The 23998-nt window shown below is 30.8% G+C and overlaps 3 protein-coding genes across 23 annotated transcripts in view; 1 reads left to right on the forward strand and 2 right to left on the reverse strand.

Annotated features, from left to right (window-relative positions):
- Positions 1 to 23998, reverse strand: part of LOC111427760 (coiled-coil domain-containing protein AGAP005037) — an 82867-nt gene that overhangs the window by 22628 nt on the left and 36241 nt on the right. For 20 of the 21 annotated variants that reach the window (XM_023063051.2, XM_071196396.1, XM_023063045.2 and 17 more), the window contains 5 exons: positions 15390 to 15538; positions 15016 to 15039; positions 14790 to 14958; positions 14540 to 14738; positions 13413 to 13599 (listed from right to left, as the gene is read on the reverse strand). In XM_023063051.2, coding sequence (XP_022918819.2) covers positions 13413 to 13599; positions 14540 to 14738; positions 14790 to 14958; positions 15016 to 15039; positions 15390 to 15538 — 728 coding nt within the window. The remainder of the gene's footprint in view (positions 1 to 13412; positions 13600 to 14539; positions 14739 to 14789; positions 14959 to 15015; positions 15040 to 15389; positions 15539 to 23998) is intronic. The other variant, XM_023063044.2, reaches the window with a different exon arrangement.
- Positions 5702 to 13342, forward strand: LOC111427764 (uncharacterized). The gene is made up of 6 exons (XM_023063060.2): positions 5702 to 5991; positions 6047 to 6415; positions 11054 to 11399; positions 11681 to 11895; positions 12086 to 12173; positions 12228 to 13342. Exons 3-6 carry the CDS (start codon positions 11060 to 11062, stop codon positions 13145 to 13147), a joined length of 1563 nt encoding a protein of 520 aa, XP_022918828.2. The 5' UTR covers positions 5702 to 5991; positions 6047 to 6415; positions 11054 to 11059; the 3' UTR covers positions 13148 to 13342.
- On the reverse strand, positions 17332 to 20670 carry LOC139429940 (uncharacterized protein DDB_G0283697-like). Its single transcript, XM_071196401.1, has one exon. The coding sequence runs from the start codon at positions 20530 to 20532 to the stop codon at positions 17431 to 17433; it is 3102 nt and encodes a 1033-aa protein (XP_071052502.1). The 5' UTR covers positions 20533 to 20670; the 3' UTR covers positions 17332 to 17430.

Below are 23998 nucleotides of genomic sequence, written 5' to 3' on the forward strand. Positions count from 1 at the left end.
TTTATTCAATTGAAAATTTATAACATTTTTATTTTGGTGATGATTTTTTTTTATTATAAACTCGCAGGATACATTGGGGGAAGTAAATTGACGAGGAAATTACGTTCGATTTGGGGAGCGTTAAACCAATCGAGAATTCAATTTCCCCTTAATATGCCGGTAATGCAGAAGTCGCCCCATTTCAGCTTCCGATTCGAGAAATACACAACTAGAAATCTAACAGATGGAGTCGGTTAACGTCGTAAAGCTTTCAAATCAAATCGAGAAAATAAACTCTAGTTCCAATTTGTATCACTTTTGATACAAAAAAAAGTTAAACCAATTGAGTTTCAATGAATATTTTTTTATGTAAGTTTAATATACCCGGTCACCTAATTTATATTGTTTAAACAAATAAATCGATGAATATAGAAAGTGAAACTAATTAAATCCGGTCATGGTACAAGTATTGGAGATAATAAGGTTTTGTTATAAAAAAGGAAATCGAACCAATTTGAATTTTAATTTGTAATTAAGAGAAGAGAAATATAAAATCGAAGATGAGTTATGGTGAAAAAAAAAACATAATCAATAATAATTAATTTTCGTATTAATAACGTTGACATTAATTGCTATATGTAGTAACAACACGACAATTTAAAATAATTTTTCCATAAAGAGTTGAGGGTAACCGCATGAAATAATATTACGAAATCAAAGTCAAACCAAAAGGGAGAACTTGCCTTTCACCCGGTGCAAAAAGAAGGTGAGACGCAACATAATCGGGAAAGAATTTGGGTTTAAAATTCGCCCGGTTTGATTCGCACCGGGACGGTTTTGAAAGTTGTTTTGGATTTATTTAGTGCGCCTTTCGACCGGTTCTTACGTAAATCGCGTGTCAAAAAGACACACCTTCCGACGTTTATTGAACTTCCTCGCATTATTTAATGTATTATTCAAAATATCATTTTACATTACGACGTGAATTTATTATTACCTTTTTGCCTGACATTAACAATTTTGTTTTGAAATTGTGAATAAAATTATAATTAAGTTGTTATATAAGCTTTAGTAAATTAATTCGTATTTTATTGAAAGAGTTATAAACATTCAAACAAAATTAATTAAGATTTCTTCACTTTCAAAGTTGAAGTCAAGTGGAAACCGAAAGTTATTTCGTGATGTTTTTAAGTTTTATTATTACAGTAAAAAATCGATATAACGGATCTCATTAGAACGTACTTCGGATATAGCGAACAGTAGTTCTAATACTGTAATAATTGTTATTCAAGTAGAACTAACACTAGACCTAAAACTAGAAACATTCATTCTAGAAACCTGAATATTTCTAGTTCTAGGTCTAGTGTTAGTTGTAGTGATAGGTCAGTGTAAAACTAGAACTAGAAACATTTGGGTTTAGCCGCACGTCGCACGTCTCTTAAGACGGCTAAACCCGAATAACGGGCTGGAGGCAGAATTAATGTACTCTCTTCAAGACAGTTTCTGAAAGAGCCTACTGGAGCCTAGAAGAATATATCCATTGCATCAACATAATGTGGAAAATTCCTTATATTTTGGAACTTTTGTGCTATAATATCTAATTCCCTTGCATTTGGTGAAGAGGAAAAGAATAAAGGTGATTATATTCCAGCAATACAATAACATAAAGAACTAGTTGAACTCATCCCAACCCAACCCAATTCAATACAACCCAACCCAACCCAGCTGTTATATCTTACACAAGTTGATCTTTTGAGCGTAAATTTTAGTATACTACTACGTCTGCATTAAACGAAGCGATAAACATCTTGAGCTCAACACAATTCAAGAGGCAGGAAAAGATGAGTTCTGAATATTTGGGAATCAGGTCGCCATCAAGCTTGCAACTGCTCGCATCATGTATCATCACCTACAAACAAGTATCTAATACTACTTATGAACATAACACCATTTCCTTTCAGATACGCCTACTAATGAAAGTATTGCCAAGTATGAGGTTGAAATCAATTTTTCCAATTATGTGTTCCCTAAGTTTGAGTGATGATTCTAGTTCTACATATAATGTTGGTTCTAGTAACAGTGCTAGTGTAAAACTAGAACTAACACTAGACCTAGCACTAGAAAAGTTTGGGTCTAGTCGTGCGTTTTCAGATACAACGTCTAGTGTTAGTTCTAGATTTAATTGTTATTCAGCGTTAGATTGTTGTATATTTTCTAGGTCTAGTGTTAGTTTTAGTTTTGCGATAGCACTGTTACTAGAACTAACACTATACCTAAAACTAGAAACATTCGGGTTTAGCCGAACGGCTCTCAAGACGGCTAAACCCGAATGATTCTAGTTCTAGGTCTAGTGTTAGTTCTAATACTAGTATTAGTTCTAGTTTTAGTTATTATTCAGCATTAGATTGTTGTATATTTTTATTGAACTAAAAGTAGAACTAACTAAATCTTAAGAGATGTACGGCTAAATCCGAATGTTTCTATTACTAAGTCTAGTGTTAGTTCTACTTTCAATTCATATTCAACGTTGACGTCACGAACGGACCTTCGAGCTGTGCACCTATTCTCGGGATGTAGCAGTCCTCTTAGTTTCTAGTCCTTGGTATAAATATAAAGCCACCTTGATTAACGTAACGGTATGGATAGCTGTCCGAATGTATGTGCATTAAAATTGTTCATAAAACAAAGTTTTGACTATAGCGGACACTCCCTTCCCCGTATTAATCCGTTATAATGAGGTTTTATTTTATTTTTCTTTTTAAATAACATAAAAGAATACAAAAAAGTAATTCAAGTTCTTTTTTTGTTAGTTGACTTCCTGATTACATAAGTTAATCTTATGTAACGCGAAAAAAATCCAGTTTTCTAAGTATATTATGTGCCCATTACCTATTAGCAGTAATGTGGAATGGCCATTTGGAAGCGCGTGCACACACGATCAAAGTTGTGTGTTAAACTTTTCCTGGTTCACCCATAATTGAACCAGTTAACTTTAAAACGATATACGGATTACTCAACAACATAAATCCTGCAATTTCATTACAATTTTACTTTTACTCGTATCTTTTAACATTCCATGATAATCCTTGGGTGTTTATTAAGTAGGATCGGTTTTAATTTTTTCGGTCGATTTTTATTCTATGAAGGAACATTACTGATTTCGCAAGAACGTAAATCTCTAATTTAACTGTAACTTTACTTTTACTCGTATCTCTTTTAACATTCCGTCATAATCCTTCCCAGTTTTCAAATGTGCGTTGCACGTTTAGTTGTTGATGCCTGGTTAAAATGCAAATCTGCATCGAAGAACACTTCAACGACGACCACCTGTTTTCTTTTCTCCGCGCACGTCACGTCATGAATACCACTTACTTTTACTTTTTTCTCTTTCGTAAAATTTTTTTTTAACAAAAACATCTAAATTTCTTTTTTATTCCCGTTTATACAACAAATCCTAATCTTAATAGTAATTAACAAAAAACACAACAAAATAAAAATGGTAATTTAATCAACCCGGAAAAGATTAAATTCAAAAAAGTGATGGAATGAATTGTATTGGTCTTGGTGTGTTGATATCCTTGAAGATTCCTTTTATATTCATCCGCACTTTGTGTCACGCCTTTCGATTTCATCTAACCGATTACAAGTGTAATTACACAAGAAGACAAGGTCGCGAATTGCTCTTAACAATGAAATCATTTAAAAAGCCAATCATTTAGATTAACAAGTTAGACAAATAAAAAAGGTCATAAAATAAAAATGAAACTTTTTACTTTCACCAACGTTTCTTTATTAGGTTATTTCAAAAAAAAATCACTTTTACTTTTTAAACGATAAAATTCTGAGTCAATCTCAAAAAGAACACGCACACGTATAAAGGTTAAGAATTTCCATAAACAAAATGATTCATATTATTCTCATTCTATTCTCTATTTATGGTTTTTTATGAAGAAATATCAATTTATTTTTAATTAGATTCAGTTTAAAATACCAAGTTATTTCAAAATAGCATTTCGTCGTAAATTCTGATTCAAATACGTGTGAGTAAGTTGTGTATAATATAAGCTTCTTATTAATAAACCCTCAATTATTCAAACTGGCTTTGTAGTGTTTATTTTATAAACCATAAAGTAACACAGCAATTACGATGTGGTTTGTTTGCACGTCGAAAATTCCGGGAGAGTTGTGAAATAAAACAACCATTTCAACAATGCGAGAAACTGAATAAACGTTTCCTTTTCGTTTTAGTATGTCGAAAATGGAACAATGTATCACATTCTTTAAAGACCCTTTAAGGAAACTATAAACGTCTGAGGTAATTTAAATACATAATTCCTTTTTGAGGTTGCTTTGAAATATTATTTTCATAAATTAAGATTTTATTTCAGTTTGTTGAAAGTAATTGTGGTAAAAACGTTTCAAAGTTTTCAAAATTATACTCAGCTTTACATTTTAAGCAGTGAAGTGAAGAAATACATATCTTTTTAATACTTTCAAGAAATATTTTGAATTATTTAAATAAAATGATTGGATAAAAATCTTGATGAAATCTTAATTGCAGAAGAAATATATCTTGGAAGAAACAAAATATCATGGGCAGGTGTAGAAATGTTCGTAGCACCTAGTAAAAGCTAAATATCATAGGAAGACAGAAAATGTGTTGCTCCAAAGCAAATCAAGTAGAAACAAACTATTATGTTCAGGATGATATAAAATATTTTGGGCATAAATAATATCATGGGCAGGTGCAAAAGAGTACATCATGTCTGCTAGTATAAATGTATATGGTAAAGAATATCAAATGCATAAAAAAATATGTTGTGCAAAACCAAATTATTAGATGAAGCTGTATAACACTAAGATAGCAATAAAATGTCATGCTCAAAACGGAATTGTTATTGGTAGAAACAATATTATGAAAAGGTGCAGAAGGAAATGTGTTGTGCAGAAATAGAACATCATGGGTTGATACAAATCATCAAACGAATATTTTAGGATTGTTTGCTCTCTATGACTTATTATTATTTATTGCAATTTTAATTGTTTGGTGTTGCTATCATCTGGTTACAGTAAGTTAATCAAATCTTTTTACAGATCATACGCATATTCTGTACTTTATGTTCAAAATAAAATTTATAACTTCATCACCGCAACTAAAATCATAAATAACTCATTATAATTTTAAAATTATGCAAAACTCCTATAAAAAAGTACACGCAATGTAATTAAATCCAACTTTAGGCATAGAGGTCCATGACATAAAAAAATTACAAAAAGAACATTTTTAACCAAAGAATTCTAAAGAAAAAATGGTAAAAGTATAAAGTTTAATGAAATAAAATTAATTATCTTGCCCTTGAATTAGATATTTATTACTTAGAAGATTGTAACGAGGTAATTTGCATTTTGAATAGGTTTTAACAAATTTTGCACAGTCATTTAAAAGTAATAATAATATTAACAATAAAGCGATTAAATAATGGTAAATGGAGATTATTAAAAAATTTGTAAATTATATATAATCTATTTTAGATAGTGAATAATAAATTCAAGGATAACAACGAGAACACATAAATTTTTAAAGCTGTAAAGTGCTTGGAAAATGACCAAGTTAAAATTCTTTTAGAGAAAATCTGGACGACCGACGATCCCATTAAAACCTGATCCAAAGAAGAAATTACCACATTTACGTCTCACTCTCGGTGTGGTCATATTTCAAAGAACGTTTTCTTCATAAGTAAGCGGTCGGAAGTGGATAACTTCCTGAATTAATTAACTGAAACTAAGGAAGCTGTAGAAAGTGATCATAAAAAAAAATAATTTTAAACCAATAAGGTTTTCTAAACTAGTAATTAACCCGTTTATTTCTAGTGAACCTCTCATTGTGGTATTACTGACCGATTGATCCTCGAATTCTTTTTAAAGGAAGGAGAAGACGAGTTGTTGCCGTTAACTGGTAGAACTCGTCGTCTGAGTTTCAACATTGCACAAGAACCTTACCGCAACACAGATGTAACGACAAACTGTTTGATTATTAACACGGATTCGATGTCTTGGTATTTTCTAGATTTTTTTTTGTATTGGATATCCGTGGTGTGATACCTATTTATTGGATACTTAGTTATTGGATACTTATTAATCGATGTAATAATAAATACAGTATAGAGTACTACAAGACCAGAGCCAAGGGAAAGTAATAGGACACCCCACCGTGGTCTCTTCGTCGAGTTCCGGACTATGCTGGTGAAAATACACGTATAGATCTTTGTTTCTGAAGGATTGGCGGACAGTTGTTTTGCTGAGCTGTGCGAGTTCGGTGCTGATAAATTTATTTCAAATAATTTTTTTTTGGTGACTTCAAGTTTTTAATTTAACTAAAAAGGAAATTATTTAAGAAAAAACTTGGATTTTCTTTGATTTAAGAATTTAAATTAAGGTAAGTTATAATTTTTATAATTTTAACATTCAATTTTTCGATTAATATAACTTAAATGAAAGTTAAATTGATCGATAATGAAATTTTCCGCCTACACTCTCTTCTTCTTTAAAAGGAAAGAAAGGTACATGCATGTAATTAAATGCGTATGTGAGTGTCTTATAATAATAATAATAATGGAAAAAAGTTTTAGTTTTCACATCGTAAGAGAACTTCAATTAATTAGTTCTTCCGGCGATTCACTTTTACCTTCTTTAATTTGTTTTCTTTTTGTAATAATCAGATTTATTTCGTTTATTATAACGAGAGAGCTTTCTAAAAAGTCGAAATCTTAATTGGAGCGATTAATGGGATAAATATAAATAAATTAATCTCCAAAATTAAATTATTTTTTTACTTAATTAACAAATAAATAATACGGATTGATGATATTAATTATTCGGTTTATGATTAGAGTTTCACTTTTATTAGGTAGTTTGATAAAAAGAAATCGGAATTCTTCGGTAAATTATGAAGAGTTGAGTAAAATTTTGATTGATAATTGATTTAATGTAAAATTAGTTAGAAAGTGAAATTAAATAAATTGTTGTTCGGATTTTATTCTCGGGATAGGTCTATTATATAAGATTAAAAGATTTAACTTTATTTTTAGATTGTGAAACCTTTCCTTCTTCTAATTTTTTTTTTAAATTAAATATTCAGTTTTAACCGAACCCAAATTATGCTTAAAATTTCTTTTATCTAGATTATGAAATACTTTTTCAACAAGAACAATATTTCTTTATCGCTAAAAATCTTTTTTAGTGTTACAGTCTTGTTTTAGAACAATTTATATAACAAACATTCAGTAAAAGATATGCCACATTTTTGTTTGACTTTGATGAAAGAGTTTCGAACAAATTTGTGCATAATTTCTACATCTACCTTAGTAGTGGTCATTGCAGAACATCTTCTGGATACCATAAATTAATTGTAGAATTTGTAATTTTGCAATATCACCAATATAATAAAACTTAGAAACTCCTTTTGCATTCAGCTTCAACTCACACATCATCATCCTTCTTCTTCGTGACTTTCTGCATTAATCCAGTGAACTAAATTTGTCTCCTATGATATTGTTGAGGTTAAGGAACAGAAATTTTGTGCTAATTTGATTACAACATGATTACAGCATTTGATTCTGTAGAACGTTCTAAGAATGTAGCATTATTACAAATTGCATATCAACAAGTTTTTAATGCAGATAGAGTTAGACTCTACAGAAGTTCATATCCTTCGACTTTTAAGTTTTATAAAATGTCGCAACCTTATATTTTCTTGACACTATCTGGTCATGGTCAGAATACGCTTGCATAATATCTTTGGACAAGTCAGTAATGTTTTAGCAAAAATATCAATTGAAGAAGTTGCAAAAAGTAATTTTAAAGCAATTGAAGAATATGCGTTTTGAAAATTAGGAGCCTTTACATTAAATTTGATATTATTAAAAAGTATATGGAATGTCTTCTGCTAAAATCCATTTTATTGAACCAATTGTCATAATCTCTTTCTCTGTATGGGGTCTGTTGCTTAAAACATTGTGTCCGTTATAAAGACATCCAAGTTTTTATATGAATTGTTATAAATGTAATAAGTCTGTATTTATAACAGAAAATAATTAATACTTAATAGCAGAAAAGCAATAGCCGTTTGTTGATTGTTGTCAACTAGGTGTATGGTGTCTAAACGAGGTTCAATCCCACTTTTACTTAACTTTGTAAAGCTTTGTCCGATAATACCTGTTTTTTTGGAACAACAATCAGAATGATCTAGAACAAACAAAAATCGATTTTTCAGAAAAAGTCCCAACATCTCTTTCTTTTTCCCCTATTTCTGGCTATGTTTATATTTTTCTTCCATGCCCGATTTGAAACAGTCTAGAAAAGGAGAACTAAGATATAATTATCATAGTGTTAGATGTTTATTATTGATTATCTTTATCCACTTTTTTCCCTGATACTTAAAAGGGTATCAGGGAAAAAAGTTTTTGACTTTTATGTCGAGACATTTTTAGCATACATAATTAGATCAAAAATCATATCCTTATTTTTTGGTAAATGTTGTATTACAATGCCTTGTGACAAATTAAATATGTAATATAATATAATGACCAGTTCAAACTAAGTCATTTAATTTAAAATAAATTAGCATATTTATAATAAATAAAATTGCATGTTTAATAATTTATTATTATTAACACTCATTATAAAAAATTTTATCTAAAATTATTTGAAACAACCATTAAAACATTTAAAAGCTTCTAAACAGTTTCACGGATTAAACAAATTAACATTCTTTACATACTTAGTAATTAATCAATTAAAATTTCAAGGTTTTTGAAAAGTATTTTAAAGCCAAAACATTAAACTTTACGCAATTGATGTGATCAAAATGGTGCGTTTTTATTTGCTTTTAATCGACGCAAATGAAATAAGAAAAAAAAATGATATGAGTGAATGGAGGCAGACATTCCACTCATATTGGAGATATACAAGGTGGCTAGTTGTAATTAAGTTGAAAGTGGGTCAAAATCAAATTTTCGCAATTCTTTCTTTCCTGAGGCGCTAAACTGCATCAATTCTAAAACGATTAGTCGTTACCTTTCTTGTATATTCGTATCGACGGTGTTCGTGACAAGGCAGTTATACCTTACCGAGTTTAAATTCCCCTTGTGCAACAAAATTCAACGATTTGCGCAACTGAAAAAGGAATACTTTCGGTTTAACCCAAGAAACCCAACAATAACGAGTCGAAATTGTAACCTTTACGTAACTGGAGTGGTTCGTTGGGCTCGATTTCTTTTCAGACTCGTATCGTCATAACGCGGCTTTTGAAGAACTCGTTAGATACGCCAAGTTTTGTAACTTTATACTATTATATCAAAAAAGGTATTTGGGTCGATGTTAACGAATAATTAAATAAAAAATAATTTGAATTGACGACTTGAAATTTGTTGAAAGTCGATTTCAATTTTAATCTTATAAAGAAATTGGAATTTTTAGTCAGCTTTGAAGGTTGGGTATTTTAACGCTTTCGTTGATACTTGATTGACAATTTGTTGAAAATGAGATTGAAAAATATTTTTAAAATTTCGAAATAAATCAGTGTTTGTTACAACTCTGGGTATTATGCAATTACATTATATTAATGTCTATTTTATTCATTTAGGAAACTCTACATTTTCTAAATTTTACTTTCTATTACAAATTTTACTTTCTGTTTCTATAACAACCAAAATAAAAATTAAAAGTGAAAACAACATACCGTGGGTGTTTCTGAACAACACAACAATAAGTGAAAGGTTTTTAACACCGGTATTCCCTTGAATCCTGTACGTTTTTTTGTGCGGTTTTACAAAAATGGTATTTAAATTGCCGAGTTATTCGTCATCGAGTTGACGAGACTCTTGTCGTTAGCATTTTAGTAATACGACATTTAATTGGAGCGCGATTTTAAAACGGAAAAATCAAACGCCCACGACCAGCAATTATTTTTAATTTGCTCAATTATCACAACTGAAAGAGTGCAACTGCAATCATGAAAATACCGTTTTAATTGTTCATTATAATTAAATGAAAAATGATATTTCGTAAACTGCATTTCATTTTATGATAATTTATGGGATATTTATTTTTTATTTTTCTAAATAATAAATTAATTAATTTATTAAATGACCTAGAACGTTTTTAACAAAGTTTTTCTAACAGCTTTTCGCATTTTTTTATTCTACATTGTTTTTAACATAATTCCTGAAAATTTTATGATTCCAACTCGATTCTCCAATAAGTTATGAATTTCTATAACCCCAAAAACCTTTATATTTGAGGACCATGTGTATTTTTTAATTTGGACGCTCAGAAATTTTTTGAATTGGCGTTGGTAACAATTCTTCTCCATATCTACATTGTTTTTAATACAATTTCTAAAAATTTCATCACTACAACTCGATTCTCTAAAAAGTTATGAATTTTTTGATTTGAACCCCAACAAGTTTTTTGGCTTAGTGTTGATAGCAATGTTGCAATTTTTATAAGTATCTACATTGCTTTTAATATAATTCCTGAACATTTTATCATTCCAATTCGATTCTCTAAAAAGTTATGAATTTTTATAACTCCAAAAAACCTTTATATTTAATGATTTTGTGTACTTTATTTGCTTACTTAAAACATTTTTATATCAATTTTGGGAGCAATTTTGTATTATTTATTGTAATTACCATACTTTTTAATTTCGTGCTTCCAGTTTAATTCTCTAAAACGTAATAACCTTTAACAACAGCAAAAAGCTTTTTTGGTTTGATCAATCGGAACTGTTTTATCCCAAATTTAGTAACAATTTCACTTTTATATTTAAATCTCCATATTTTGCAATATAATTTGTCACATTTTTATCTTCAAAAACCTTTTCTATTTGCACAATGGTTTATATTTAAATTTTAACTCAATTCTTTTTAATTTTTGACAATTATGGATCTTTTTATCAGTGCATTAAAAAGAGAATAAATAATTAATTCAAATTGCTGCTGGAATTCAGAAATTTATGAATTATTAATTTTAATGCCACCAATTTTATGAATAATTAAAACATTTGTTTCAGCTCAAAATGAAAAGATTTTTACTTTTCATTTTCCTATTAATATTAAACGAAGTGGAAAATTTGACGTGGCAACCATACTTAGATGGATTAGATTCAGACGAAATATATTCGAAGCACGAATTACCATCGAGCCCATCATTAAATTATCCAAGTTTAGTCGCTCAAAGGTATCAACAATCATCGTCCGAAGAACAATGTACTATTTACAAAGTTGGTTTTACTCAAGATTTGTATTTTCAATATATCCAGTATAAAATTGATATGCCTGAAATGAAAGAGTTCACTTTGTGTTATTGGAATAAGTTTGCTAATCATAGTAACGACCATCCAATATTTTCTTATGCGGGTAAGTTCTATATTGATATAAATAAATGTTCGTATGGTAATTGCGGAGACATGCGGAAGAGAAATTTACAACGGCGAACGGTGAATTAATGAGTCATTTAATTGCCATAAGCTGGAGCATAGCGTTTTACTTTCTTTGACACCGTCGAATGGTCTTGGTCAAGGAGAAGGTTAATGCCATGAAATCACTCAAGCTTCAAATTTTAATCTTTTCAGCTTATATTTTTTTAATCTTATTTATAAAAGAAATAAAAATAAAACTTTTTCTTTGTTTTATCATAGTCGATGGAAGACCTAGAGCAATTTACTCATGGGTGTCCAATACAGAACGATCAAGTTATTACAGTTTATCAGTGGATGGACACACAATGTACCGACTCAATTATCCTTTGAGATTAAATAGATGGTATCACACTTGTCAAAGTTGGAATGGAAGAACAGGAGAGTGGCAAATTTGGGTTAACGCTGAAAGAGTAGGAAGAGGATTTCATAATCGGGTAACAAATTTTAATACATTTTCTATTCCAGAACATATCCGGTTTTTACGCATGACTGTTCCAAGAACTGTAACAGTACAATTTAGTAATAATTCGAAATTTTTAAATAAAAATATTTCCACTTTCACCTTCAATTAAAACTTCCATCAAATTAAATTTATAAAATGAAACATTTCTTAATTATTTTTAGTTGGTTGGCCATCCAATTCCATCTGGTGGTATCGCAATAACAGGACAAGAACAAACTCAATATGGAGGTGGTTTTACTGATGATAAAGGTACAAATTAGAGATCACCAAAAATCGTATTTATGATATATATTTTGTTTTAAGGTCAAGGAGGAATCTTAGGTGAAGTAACAATGGTTCAACTCTACAAAGTGGCTTTAACAGCTGGAAAAGCACACAAAGACCATAAACATCATCACGCACACGAATACGACCATAATGGAGTTCTATTAACAACCACACCAACTCCACCTCCTATGCCAAGACCAACACAGCCAACTCATCCACTCTTAACCGGTGGACAATTAAATCCTAATGTAGCTTTAAATTTAGCCGTTCAACAAACAAATCCGACACCTCAACCGCTAATTGTACCAGGACAAAGTTATGATGCCCAATTATTAAACGGTCAATTTGTAAATCCATTAACAAGTCAACAACTTTCCCAAGGTGGATTTAGGTTTGGTCAAGATGGACCGCAAACTTTCCGCCCTTCGATTCAACCTCCATCACCAATTCAACCGTTTAATCTCATCCCAGACCAAGCGAACGCAATTTCGCAACAATCTATAAGATTTAGAAGACCAACTCCGTTAATTAACAGTGGATTAGTTCATCCTTCTTTAGTTAACCCGGCTAACGTACAAATTGTGGATGCTAAATTTGAATCGCATCAAATCTTTAAGCGGGATAATGAAGAAGAGGATAAGAAACATAAAAAGAGGGAATTGATATTGTCTAATGGTCATTTGTTGGATGATGGTTTAATACCTGGGAATTATAATCACGCTTTATTGGATGGTTTAGCCGGAATTGGACAAAACGAACCGATTTTACAGAAACAGAGGGAAATGGAGGAGAGGGAACCCGCCGAAGCTGAAGTTAAAGCTGTTATGAATATTTGCACGGGTTGCGATGAGGAGCCATTCGGAAAAGCTCTCGTTTTCGGATGGAGAACGGTACCAAAGAAGCTTTATTCCGGTGCTTTTTATACACCCGCAGTGCCACAGTGTAGATTATTTTAAAATATAAGATAGTTTTTTTTTGTTATCACTTAGTATTTATATTTTTTTATTTAAATAAGAAAAAAATCTTTTACTTTCTTATTTTCTCTTAACTATTATTGCGTCTTTTATATCTTACTTCCGCTGTTTTTTTATATATCTCTTAAATAATAAATAACACAAAAAAGCAATAAAGAAGTTTTTAGTTTAAATTTATTTTTGTTATTTTATTGAAAACTTTTTTCAAAAAATGGTGGAGGATGCGGGGGTTTTAAAAAATTCCTACCTTGCTTTTGTGGATGTGCTGATGTTGATACTCCGAATCAAATTCCGGTTCTGAGAAATAACTGGGATCTTCGAAATGTCCAACACCGCCAGCTATTCCAATTCCAGCCATTGGAAGTCCACCGGAAACATCAGCAGATTCAAATAATCTTAAAACTGATCTATCTCGAATTTCTCTCAAGTGGGATCTATAAAAATATTTGAAAAGATTAAAGATTTATAAACACTATGAGACTCATATCTTATTTTATCCATCCAATTATTTAATATACATATTTAGATTTCTTTGTTATAGAAGAACATATTCTAAGAAATAAAGTTGTTTAAAAGTGGTGCTAAGACACAAGTTTCTTAAAAATGTTTTAAATTATGTTGTGTTGGCTGAGGTTGGTAATATAATAACTTAGTAATATAAAAGTTGCGTTAAAAGAAAACTATAATTCTAATAAAATTTGTTCATACGACCACTCGCTGCTGAAAAATTCTTTTCCAAACGGGTAGAGTTCAAACTGAGCTTCAGATGAAAACTTATTTAAAGACTAACATTTTTACACTTAAAGTTTTATGTTCTTAGAAATTTTTCCACATAAAATAGTTTTTCAATTTCCCGAGTCTTCAAAAGCAGAAAACCTACTTACTTTAAATTTGGGAAAACTAAATCGAGAATTCTACAGAAAGAATTTGATGATGCAACCTACTGATATTTAATTATGAAATTAATTTGTGGAAACCAAACTATTGTCGTTGAGACGATGCATAATTACATAATAATAATTGAAAAACTTTAAAATTGATTATAAATATAATGAGTAACCAAAAATATATATCTACATGAACTCATTTCTTCCCATCTACACTATTTTCATCAAAAAAGTCAATAAAAGACATAAACATTTCTCCTCGAGTAGTAACTGTTGATAATGTCGAAGATCTGCATCTTTGGAAAATGTTTTGATACTCAGAATCACTTCCTCATTAGACAGAAAAACCAAACGTATTGCAGTCTGATACAAAAAAGTCCAAAATAAATGTTCTAAATATGGCATTACGCATCGAATGCTTAAAACATAAATAATTGGATACTTGAATCTTAAATTTTAATTAATAATTGTAATATTTTTGATTTACCTTAAATCTTCTAATTCATAAAACATATCTTTGGAAGAGTCGTGAATGTAAATTTTCACTTGCGGTGAATCCAGGTACTCCATCGTAAGTTGTTTTTGGAATGAACGTACGAATAGGGCTTTAACTGTATCGATCGAGGTGATTTCGTTTGGAAGTAGTGCCCTTTTGGTTTCGTTGCGATATTGTAGAAATACTAGACCTAAAGTTGCAGAAATAAGATAATTTTCAATTCAAAATCATTTTTACTAACCAAGTGGTCTTTCTAATGTTTTACTTGGTGTTCTAACAACCGGAAGAGAACTTCTTTGTTTTCCACCTCTTCTAAACCCTGTTGAACTTGTCTCTACCTCTGACATAATCCCTGGATCATCATCGAAAAGCATTGGATTGGTTGGAGGGGGATAACACCTTGGTTGGCCCTGTTGAAAGATTAAAAATGTAATAATTTTGATTAAAACAAAGAAATTTTTTTTAACCTTTCTGGATCTCGATGAAGTCATCTGTTGATTGGCAGCGTGCAACAACATAATTTTCAAATTAACAGGTTTATCAACGTCGAGCGGAAACGAGTTTTCAGCCAACTTAATCAATGTCCTCCCTTCGCGTTGTAACACGCTAGGATTTACGTTTAAACAGTCGCTAGAGAAAGAACCACGTAAAATATTGAGAGAGTTTGTGCTGATGGAACTCATCGTTTGGCACGAAGTGATGGAAATAGACTGAATCAATTAGTTTACTTAACGTCCGTTCTCATCTCGACTGTTTACTAACATTTTTTTTGCAGTTTTAATTGACTGTGGTGATGTCACAACAACTCGGTTAAAATTATTATTTTTGAAACAAAAATTACCTCGAGATCCATCGTTCGGGAAAGGGGTCCACCTTGACTACCCATGTATTGTTGATCTCCACCTAAAGTATGTCTACGAGGATCATCTCTCCTTGGATTCCTACTTCGAGTACTTCGAGATTCAAGATCATTTTCACCTCTACCACCCGCTGGAAAACAATTAAACATATAAATTAAAATTTTATTTATTTTTAAATTGTTTTAATAAAAAAATTTTGTTTTAGTGTTGTGATTGATGGTGATGCTTTGATGATGTTGTTGGATGTACAATCGATAAGTGTCAAATCGTATAGAACAAAAGGGGATGGTTAGTGGCAGGTCTCGGTTCTTCAATGAAAGGGCTGAACTGCACTTTGGGAGAATGAAGTGGTGTAAACCTAGCTCGATGAATTGGGTTGGGTTGAGTCGGAGGGAAACCGCCGTTCGATATTTGCCAGAGAGCGGTGTACTTGAGAATTTCGAGAACTCAAATGCGAAATGAAATGAAATTCCATTTAAATTGTTGTTTCGATTTTAATCATTATTGTTACATGGAAATGAAAAAATAATGAGGTATCGATAATTTCTGAAATATTTCTAAAAAGGTAATAAATATGACAAGTCCCCATCGATTTTTGTATCACTTAACAGTTTACATGAATCAAAGGTCGATTTTTTTGTAAATTACTTATAAAGCTGCTGTTTTTTGAGACTATTCAGTTTTTTACGCGTTTATTTTATAAAAATTGAAAAAGTTTTTCTTGACCTTAATCCCGAAGATTGGGGATATGGCTACAACTTTACATTAAACGAACTTCAATCCAATCAAAGCAAAAAGCGTTTTATTGGAATGAAAAGCAAAGCAATCAAAACATAAAATATGTGAGATCTTGCGTTTTAACTTATTTAGAAGCTAAAGAGAAATTTTACTCTATTTGGATATGTAACACGATCAACAAAGGAGAGAAGACCATAAAACAACCCGTATATAGCACAAAAATTTCAACTAAAATCGATAACGTTTAATTTTTTCATAAGGGCATACTTAGAAAATAAAGGGGATTATATTTATTCTATGATAGAAAAATCAATTAAGGAAGCTCTTACGCCTGGTCAATCTACATTCCTACGGATTATGTTAATCAAATTAATCAGATTCATGAAAAAAATCTGTATAAGATACTTAATACTCATCTTGCATTCCCCATCTATATTTATTTCATGTATTTAGATCTTCAACGCGATAATTGCAAAAATTCTAAAAACTGAAAGACTTCATTTGCAGCTGTGGTCTGAAACCAAATCATTTGGTTCCTGCCTGCCTTAGAATGAAGCCTTTAAAATCAAAAATTTTGCTCTTTACAAAGGTTGCCAAAATACTTCCCTTGTCATTTACTACTAATACATACTATTATATCTAATAACAATAGTAAGTTGGAACAAATTATTACCCATCGAGGTTGTATTGCGAATTGGCAGTATTTAAGAGCCAAAAACATACTCTTGGCCAGTAGTCTCCTCTAATAAGAGAAAAAAACTACCGGATAGAAATAACGATCATAAAGATTTAAACCTATCACAATGATGTCATAAATGATACAACTGAAACGTTTGTCTCCGAATATAAAAATGGCTACATTAACATTAATTTAACAGATTAAAACGATTATTGAACTGGTGAAAATCGTATCTTCTAAGATCAAAATAACAACAACACATTAGCTGTGTTAATTAGAAATTTGCCCATATTTTAACTGATATTAATTACCTGATAATTAAAGTAACCCGATTTATCAATGTAAATAAGCACATATTTCTATGCCGTGGACTAATAGCCAAGTTCAATTCTAAAGAAATCTTCGATGTCAATAAACCCAGTAAAACTTCAATAGTAAATTGTAGACAGTTTCTTTATGACGACCTTTAACCTCATGTAAGACGTCGACTAATAGGTGACTTTAAACCCGCTTTAAAAAATTTTATTCATCAATGAATACTTTTAACTACAAAAATTAATCTACAAAAAAAACATTTTAAATGTCAGCTACAAAAAAAATTTTTTTTATGATACATCACTCATTTCACTTAATTCTTTAATTTTTTCATCGAGAATAAGAGTATGTGGATTGATATCGACTTCAAATAAATTATCATGAACCCATTTTAATGTGTATAAATCATTCGGTGTAACATGTTCAAACATTTGGGTAGCTTTAGTTGCTTTATTATTAGCTCTAGCGTACCTTTTAAAGGTTGAGAAACAACTAGAAGTTTGATTCGTGATTCTAGCGATTTCATAACCATCTTTATAAATAGGAATGCCATTGTTGCAATAATTTAATATATCGGAAATATCTTTTTCGTCGTTCTTGTTCACATCTTGATCTAATTCATCAACTTTTTCATCTAATTCCAATAAATTATCTTGACTTATTTTCGGTGATTCATCGAGTAAACTTTCATCCAAATCATCTAAACGTAATAAACTGTCTTGTATTGAAACAGCATGATTGCTATAACAAGATGTTGTTGGTAAAGATCTAATATCATCAGTTCCTAATTCGTCGTTAACAGTATCAGGTGTTATTGGTGTGTTATATAAGTTAGGTAAATTCAATTTATTTTTTGATGGGGATTCATAAAACAACGAACATTTTGATAAACATTGATGATTAACAAAGTTTTGATCACTAAAAGTATTATCAACAAATTGACTAAAAATTGATTTTTCTTTATCGGACGGAATTTGCACCCCTTTTTCCATCAATCTCCTTGAATCTTCATTTATATTAGTAAACAAATCAGAATGTTCGATTGGAAAGGTAAATTGATTTAATTGAGGTGGTTTGGCGGTTATCCCAATTTCACTTTTTCCTAAATTATAATCAACCATCGTTGATGTTTCTTTAAATTTCGCATTATTTTTTTTCTTTGAATCGTTCTCAACTATTTCAATTAATGAGTGAAAAGCGGTTAAACTACGATTAATTTTTAATACTTTTCTTTTCGATTTATTATCTTCATAAGCATCTCTTAATGTTTCTTCTTCAGGGATTTGTTCTAACGATTCGAAATCTTTAAAAATTTTTGTTTTACTACAATCAGTAGGAATTGTAAGACACGTTGCATATTTAGGTACTTTGTGTTTGTCTTTTTCTTGATTTTTATGGTTATCTTTATATTCATTTTTATTACCATCTTTATTACCAACTTTATAATCGTCTTTATTATCATCATTATTATTATCTTTATAATCATCTTTATTATCATCTTTGTAATCATCTTTATCGTTGTCTTTATGATGTGATTTTCGCTTTCTTGACTCAACTTTAATCTTATTTTTATTATTTTTATTAATTTCATGTATTTCTTCTTTTTTATTATTATCTTTGTCGTTGCTATTTTCTTTATCATCATCTTTTAAATTATTTTTACTCCCTTTCTTCTTAATTTTCTCAACACTTTTAGTTTTCTTGATTTCTTTTTCATTAGATCTTTTTAATTCTTTCTCGATTTTTTTCTCATCTTTATCAACATCTTTCTTTTTTTCTTCTCTTCTTCTTCGCCTCGATTTTTCTTTAAGTTTTTCTTCTAAAATAATCTCATCTTTTTCTTTAATTAAATTTTTTAATCTTTGCCGCTCAATTTCAATCTCTTCAAGTTTATATTTTTCCCGTTCTTTTAAAATTTCTTTGAGTATAATCCTCTCTTCGTGTTCTTCAGCTTTTCTTTTTTGCCTTTCGCGTAAAAGTTCTTTAATAATTTGTTTTTCTTTGACATCTTCTTCCGCGATTCTTCGTTCTTTTTCTTTGAGCAATTCTTTAAGTATTTCAATTTCTTTCTCTCTTTCTTGCGATTTTAATCTTTCCAATTCGTGTTCTTCTAATAAGTGTTGAATTCGCTCTAAATTAGATTTTCTTGTTTGGCCTTTATCTTTTTCTTCGTCAGTTCGCTTCTTTTCAGATTTAGACCTCCTTGTTGATCGACTTTTATCACGTTCTTTTTTATTTATTTCTTTTTCTGGTGATTTTTTCATTTCGGTGCTAAAACATTTTTTTGCTGCGCCTAATTTCTCGAAGCTTTTACGTCTCTTATCAACGAGCGAACCAACCGATCCCACTCTTGCTTTTTTATAACGATGATGGCTCATTTTTCTTTCAAGCACCGTATTTGATGCTTGATTCTTTTTTGAATTGTTAGTATTAAAAGAATCCACATCTACTTCACTTGCAGAATCGACAAATGGCATCCTCTTTAATTCCAAAACGCTGGGCTTTGAAGATTCAAACTTATGATCGTTGTTAAGTTTTTGATTAGTTTTGAATTTGTCACGTTGATGATTTTCTACGTATTCTTCCGAGATAACTTTAAGATACTTAGCAAGTTGTTCTTTTTGACTTTTTGAGATGTTGTTTAATTTATTTGATTTAATGAAAAAATTGAGTTGGTTTAAAATATGATCCAAATCGTTCATTTCAATCCCCCCCGCAGACAAAATATTAGATTCATACAAAGAATGAATACTGAAGAGTTTATCTAATTTGTTTGTAAAATCTTTTGAGTTCGAAGTTTTAATTTGATCTTTCCGCATATCCTCAAGCAATTCTTGTTTCATTTCTAAGTTCATCATTAAATTGTGGTATTTATCTCTACACACATTTTGTTCGCTTAATAAGATATGTAACGTTTCTATATCACCAAGGTTTATATAACTATTATGAGTTTCCGTTATTCTAATATCAGAATTTTGTTCATTTACGAACATATCTGTTAATTTTATGAATTGTTTTCGAAAATTTTGATGATTAGTAAATTTTTTTTGCTTATTAAACCGACATTCTTCGTCCAAAGGAAAATTTGTACCAGCATCACAAGAATTATGTGTATTTGAACTCATTACTTGTCGAACACATTCACCATCCGCCAAATTATGTCTGTAAAGCCAATAAATAGCTCTACCTCTACTATCACAACAACACACTTCAGGCAAATTACATTTTGAGTTTGGTGAAATTTCATAATCGCTCACTTTACATAAAGACTCTTGGTGCATAGCATATTGTGACACAGAAGATTGAAAGTTTTCGTCGCAAGGTTCACAAAATTCCGATCGCATTTCCGATCTTCGTTTTCTCGGCGGCATCCTCCAGGTAGAGTTGTGCATCTCTCGAAAATCTTTATATTTTGGTACACTTTCACTGAAAATTTAAGCTGACATCTTTTTCTGTTCTTTCACGATTCTTTTCTCTTCTTGATTTATTCGAAAAAATTGACGTAATCAATCAAACGGTTGTAACGTTAACAACCAGTTTTTTTGAATGCTTGGTTTATAGTGGTTTGGACTTGATCCAAAAAATGTTTGTGTATGTTTGAATTTCGAGCCAAGTGGATTTTGTAGTGGGTCTATTTCAATTCAATAAACTAACAATAACTGTTTATCCACAAATAATTTTTGAAGGATTTAGAAACGATTTTTAAAATTTATTTTTGTGAAACGGTTCAGAAATTGGTCGAAATCGGTTTACATGCTTCAGTTGATCAATTTCAGGCGACAAACCGAAAACACAACATGTTTATCTACCTACCAGGGTAATTTATAAGTACTAAACGAGATGTGATGGGCTGTAAACATATCGATTGTAGAACATGTTTACAGTACATCGCTTCTTGTTGGGAGTTTAATCGTAATCTCTAAAAATGATCATTGTATACTTTTTGAATAGTAAATTTTCAAAATTGATTATTACGATGGAATTGGTTGAACTTGCGAAGTTGGTAAAATTGAATTATAATGGTTGAATGGCAAATGAAATTATGCTTCTTCACATTTCCGGGCCTTGGAAACATTAAAGGATCCACGGAAAAGCTGAAACTTGGAACAGAGCGCGAGATGGAATATAATGAGGTTAACGGGGTCACGTTTGAACGTGATTACTTATCCAACTCGGGTTCCTGTTGAGATCAATCGCGACAATCGACTCTATTCAAATACTCGAGTACCACCCATGAAGAGTCAATTAAAACCTTTAGATAACCAATTTTAATTTAATCTCTTCGAATTGATTTAAAACGATGTAGATTTTCTATGAATTTCTAATGATCTAACGGTTAATTATAGAATTTTATTAAAACTAATCGCCACTTTAAACCTTATTAAAAATAATATGCGTAGCGTGTCGTAATAAGAAGTGTTCTTTGCGCATTTTTAGTCACGGCCTACAAAATCTATAATTAAACCTATTTTAAAACGGATTGCGACGACGCGTCTATAATAAAGAATGAGGTAAACAGTAAAGTTTGTCGCTATCAGTCATGTCAAATGGTTCGTTTTAAATACGTTTTACGAATCCCCCTCGATCCATATCTATACATCTATACAAGAGCATTTTATAGAGGGAACTATCGATTTTGGCTCTCTCAAGACTGGGCGAGAAACATAACTTGGAACCCATAAATAAAAGTAACCACAAAACTTTCTTAATAACTCAATAACATTAAAATTTTAATTTTTATTTTTTTAATTTTTCATTAAATCAAACCTTAATAAAATTGTCGAATTAAGTAATCTCTTTAAATTTTATAAATTCATGGAATTAAAAAAAAATTTAAAATAAAATCAATCATTACCACAATATAGATGAAATCCAAAAAAATCCTTTTAATAAATAGCACTCACTAAATAACTTTATAAAAATTCTTTACATTTCTTTGTTGCTTATAAAAATATACATTCACCACCTTTTTCTTTTTACATCTAAGTCGAAACGACACTTAAATTCGCACACGCACGACACGCTGGTTCTCGGTGAATAATAATAATCGAGGGAGGCAATGTGCGTCGCGACGCCCGACGTCGACAAAATCAACGACGCGCCCCGCAACTGAATAGCGACGTGATACGAGAACGTACCTCTTTGATTACTTCATACATAGGAGTAGGCGGCATGGCGCAAGTCAGCCAAACAATATACGATCGGCGGCGTCGTTTCGAGCGCCTCTGTTTATTGACACCAGACGGCGGCGCTCCGACGACGACGTCCGCTATTCTACTGTTGATGTCCCCCAGAAGGGCCAACACAGAAAAGAATCAACTCTATTGTAATATTCTAGTTGTACCAGACAACGTAGGAAGAGAGAAAGAGAAAATGATAAAAACGAAGAAGACGGACTGATGATTTGATGGATGGATGGGTTAAGAATGAATGAGTAGTGGGGGGAAGAAGAAAGGGAAGGGAAGAAAAGTTTTATTAATGAAACCGAACCTTGTATGGACGTTTGGTGGGGGGATATAGTGGGGATGAAAGTTGTGATAAAAAATAAGAAATAGGTTGGGTCAGGATTATTTTTTGTTGCTGTTATCGTACGTGCGTTAGGTGCAATTATCGAGCGGTTTATGTAAATTAAGGGTGTGTTTTGATGAGTTATTTGATAAGGCTATATGTTGAAAGGTTTCGTTAATGATTCAAAACCACGGAAATATTAAATAATAATGGGCGAAGAATTCGTCATCGCATTACAATCTTTAAATTGAAACTTGTATTTGAGTATGTCATAGTCACGCATCATATTGCAAAAAAGAACTCATCTCTGCCATATAGTTGATCAGGAGACAAGTTTAAAGAGAAAACGTTGGAATTGTATTTTATCGAAGCAGAAAAGTTACCACTCAATCTTTTGCCGTAACTGTCCAATTTGATTTTTGAATCAAAATCGTGAACTTTAAGACTCCAGAGATCAGTAGTCTGGAAGATTCTCTTTAAACCATACAAACAGAGCAAATTCCATACTAATGTGATTTTATTATTGTTTTTCTCATTATATTTAAATTCCGTATCTCAGTTATCAACTTGGTATCTTAATTTGCATTTTAAATATTGTACAAAACTTTAAAATCATATTGTATATAGTACGTAGTGTTGTACATCGGTGATTTCGACAGTCAAAATGTGTCCAAAAATCTAGAAAAATTGCAAGATTATATTTAGACAAGTAGAGATTCAGAAGGAAACTAAGTATATATCCCGAGATGCCATAATTTGAATTTCAATGTGATACAATTTAAAAACAACATGTGCAGCCTATCAAAAAAACACGATGATCTGCTTGAAAACAACATTTGCAGAACGATCGATTACGCACACGTGATTCAAACCGTATTGGTAATTATAATACTGAGAGCATTTGGCAGTTTTCAAAATTTCCAAATAGACCTGTCTACCTACCTTCCTCCAAAAAGATTAATTTTAAGCTACGACCACAGGACACATGACATTTTTAAAATTATTATTAAAATATTATCTAAAAATCCTTTCTGCACCCTTGTCATATCGATAATTTTGAGCAACCTTAATATCAAAATTTGCTCTGTGAATGGAATTTGATGTGACAGTTGAATTTATGTAAACTCTAGTCTTAGGAGCACTATCGGAAAGCTAGTAGAGTTTGGAAAGTTTTTGCACAGACGTCTTCGAAATAGGTTTAATTCAAAGAAAACTACTATCTGAAGACCAGAGTTAGTTAAGTAGAAGACAATATAATAAACGTAGGCAATCAATTGTAACGATACTTGATAGAAAGTGGAGAAATGTGTAATTGCCAGAACTGAAAAACAGTTTCGTAATTAAAATTAT

This window comes from Onthophagus taurus, chromosome 6 (genome assembly GCF_036711975.1).
Source record: "Onthophagus taurus isolate NC chromosome 6, IU_Otau_3.0, whole genome shotgun sequence".
NCBI classification, from domain to species: Eukaryota; Metazoa; Arthropoda; class Insecta; order Coleoptera; family Scarabaeidae; genus Onthophagus; species Onthophagus taurus.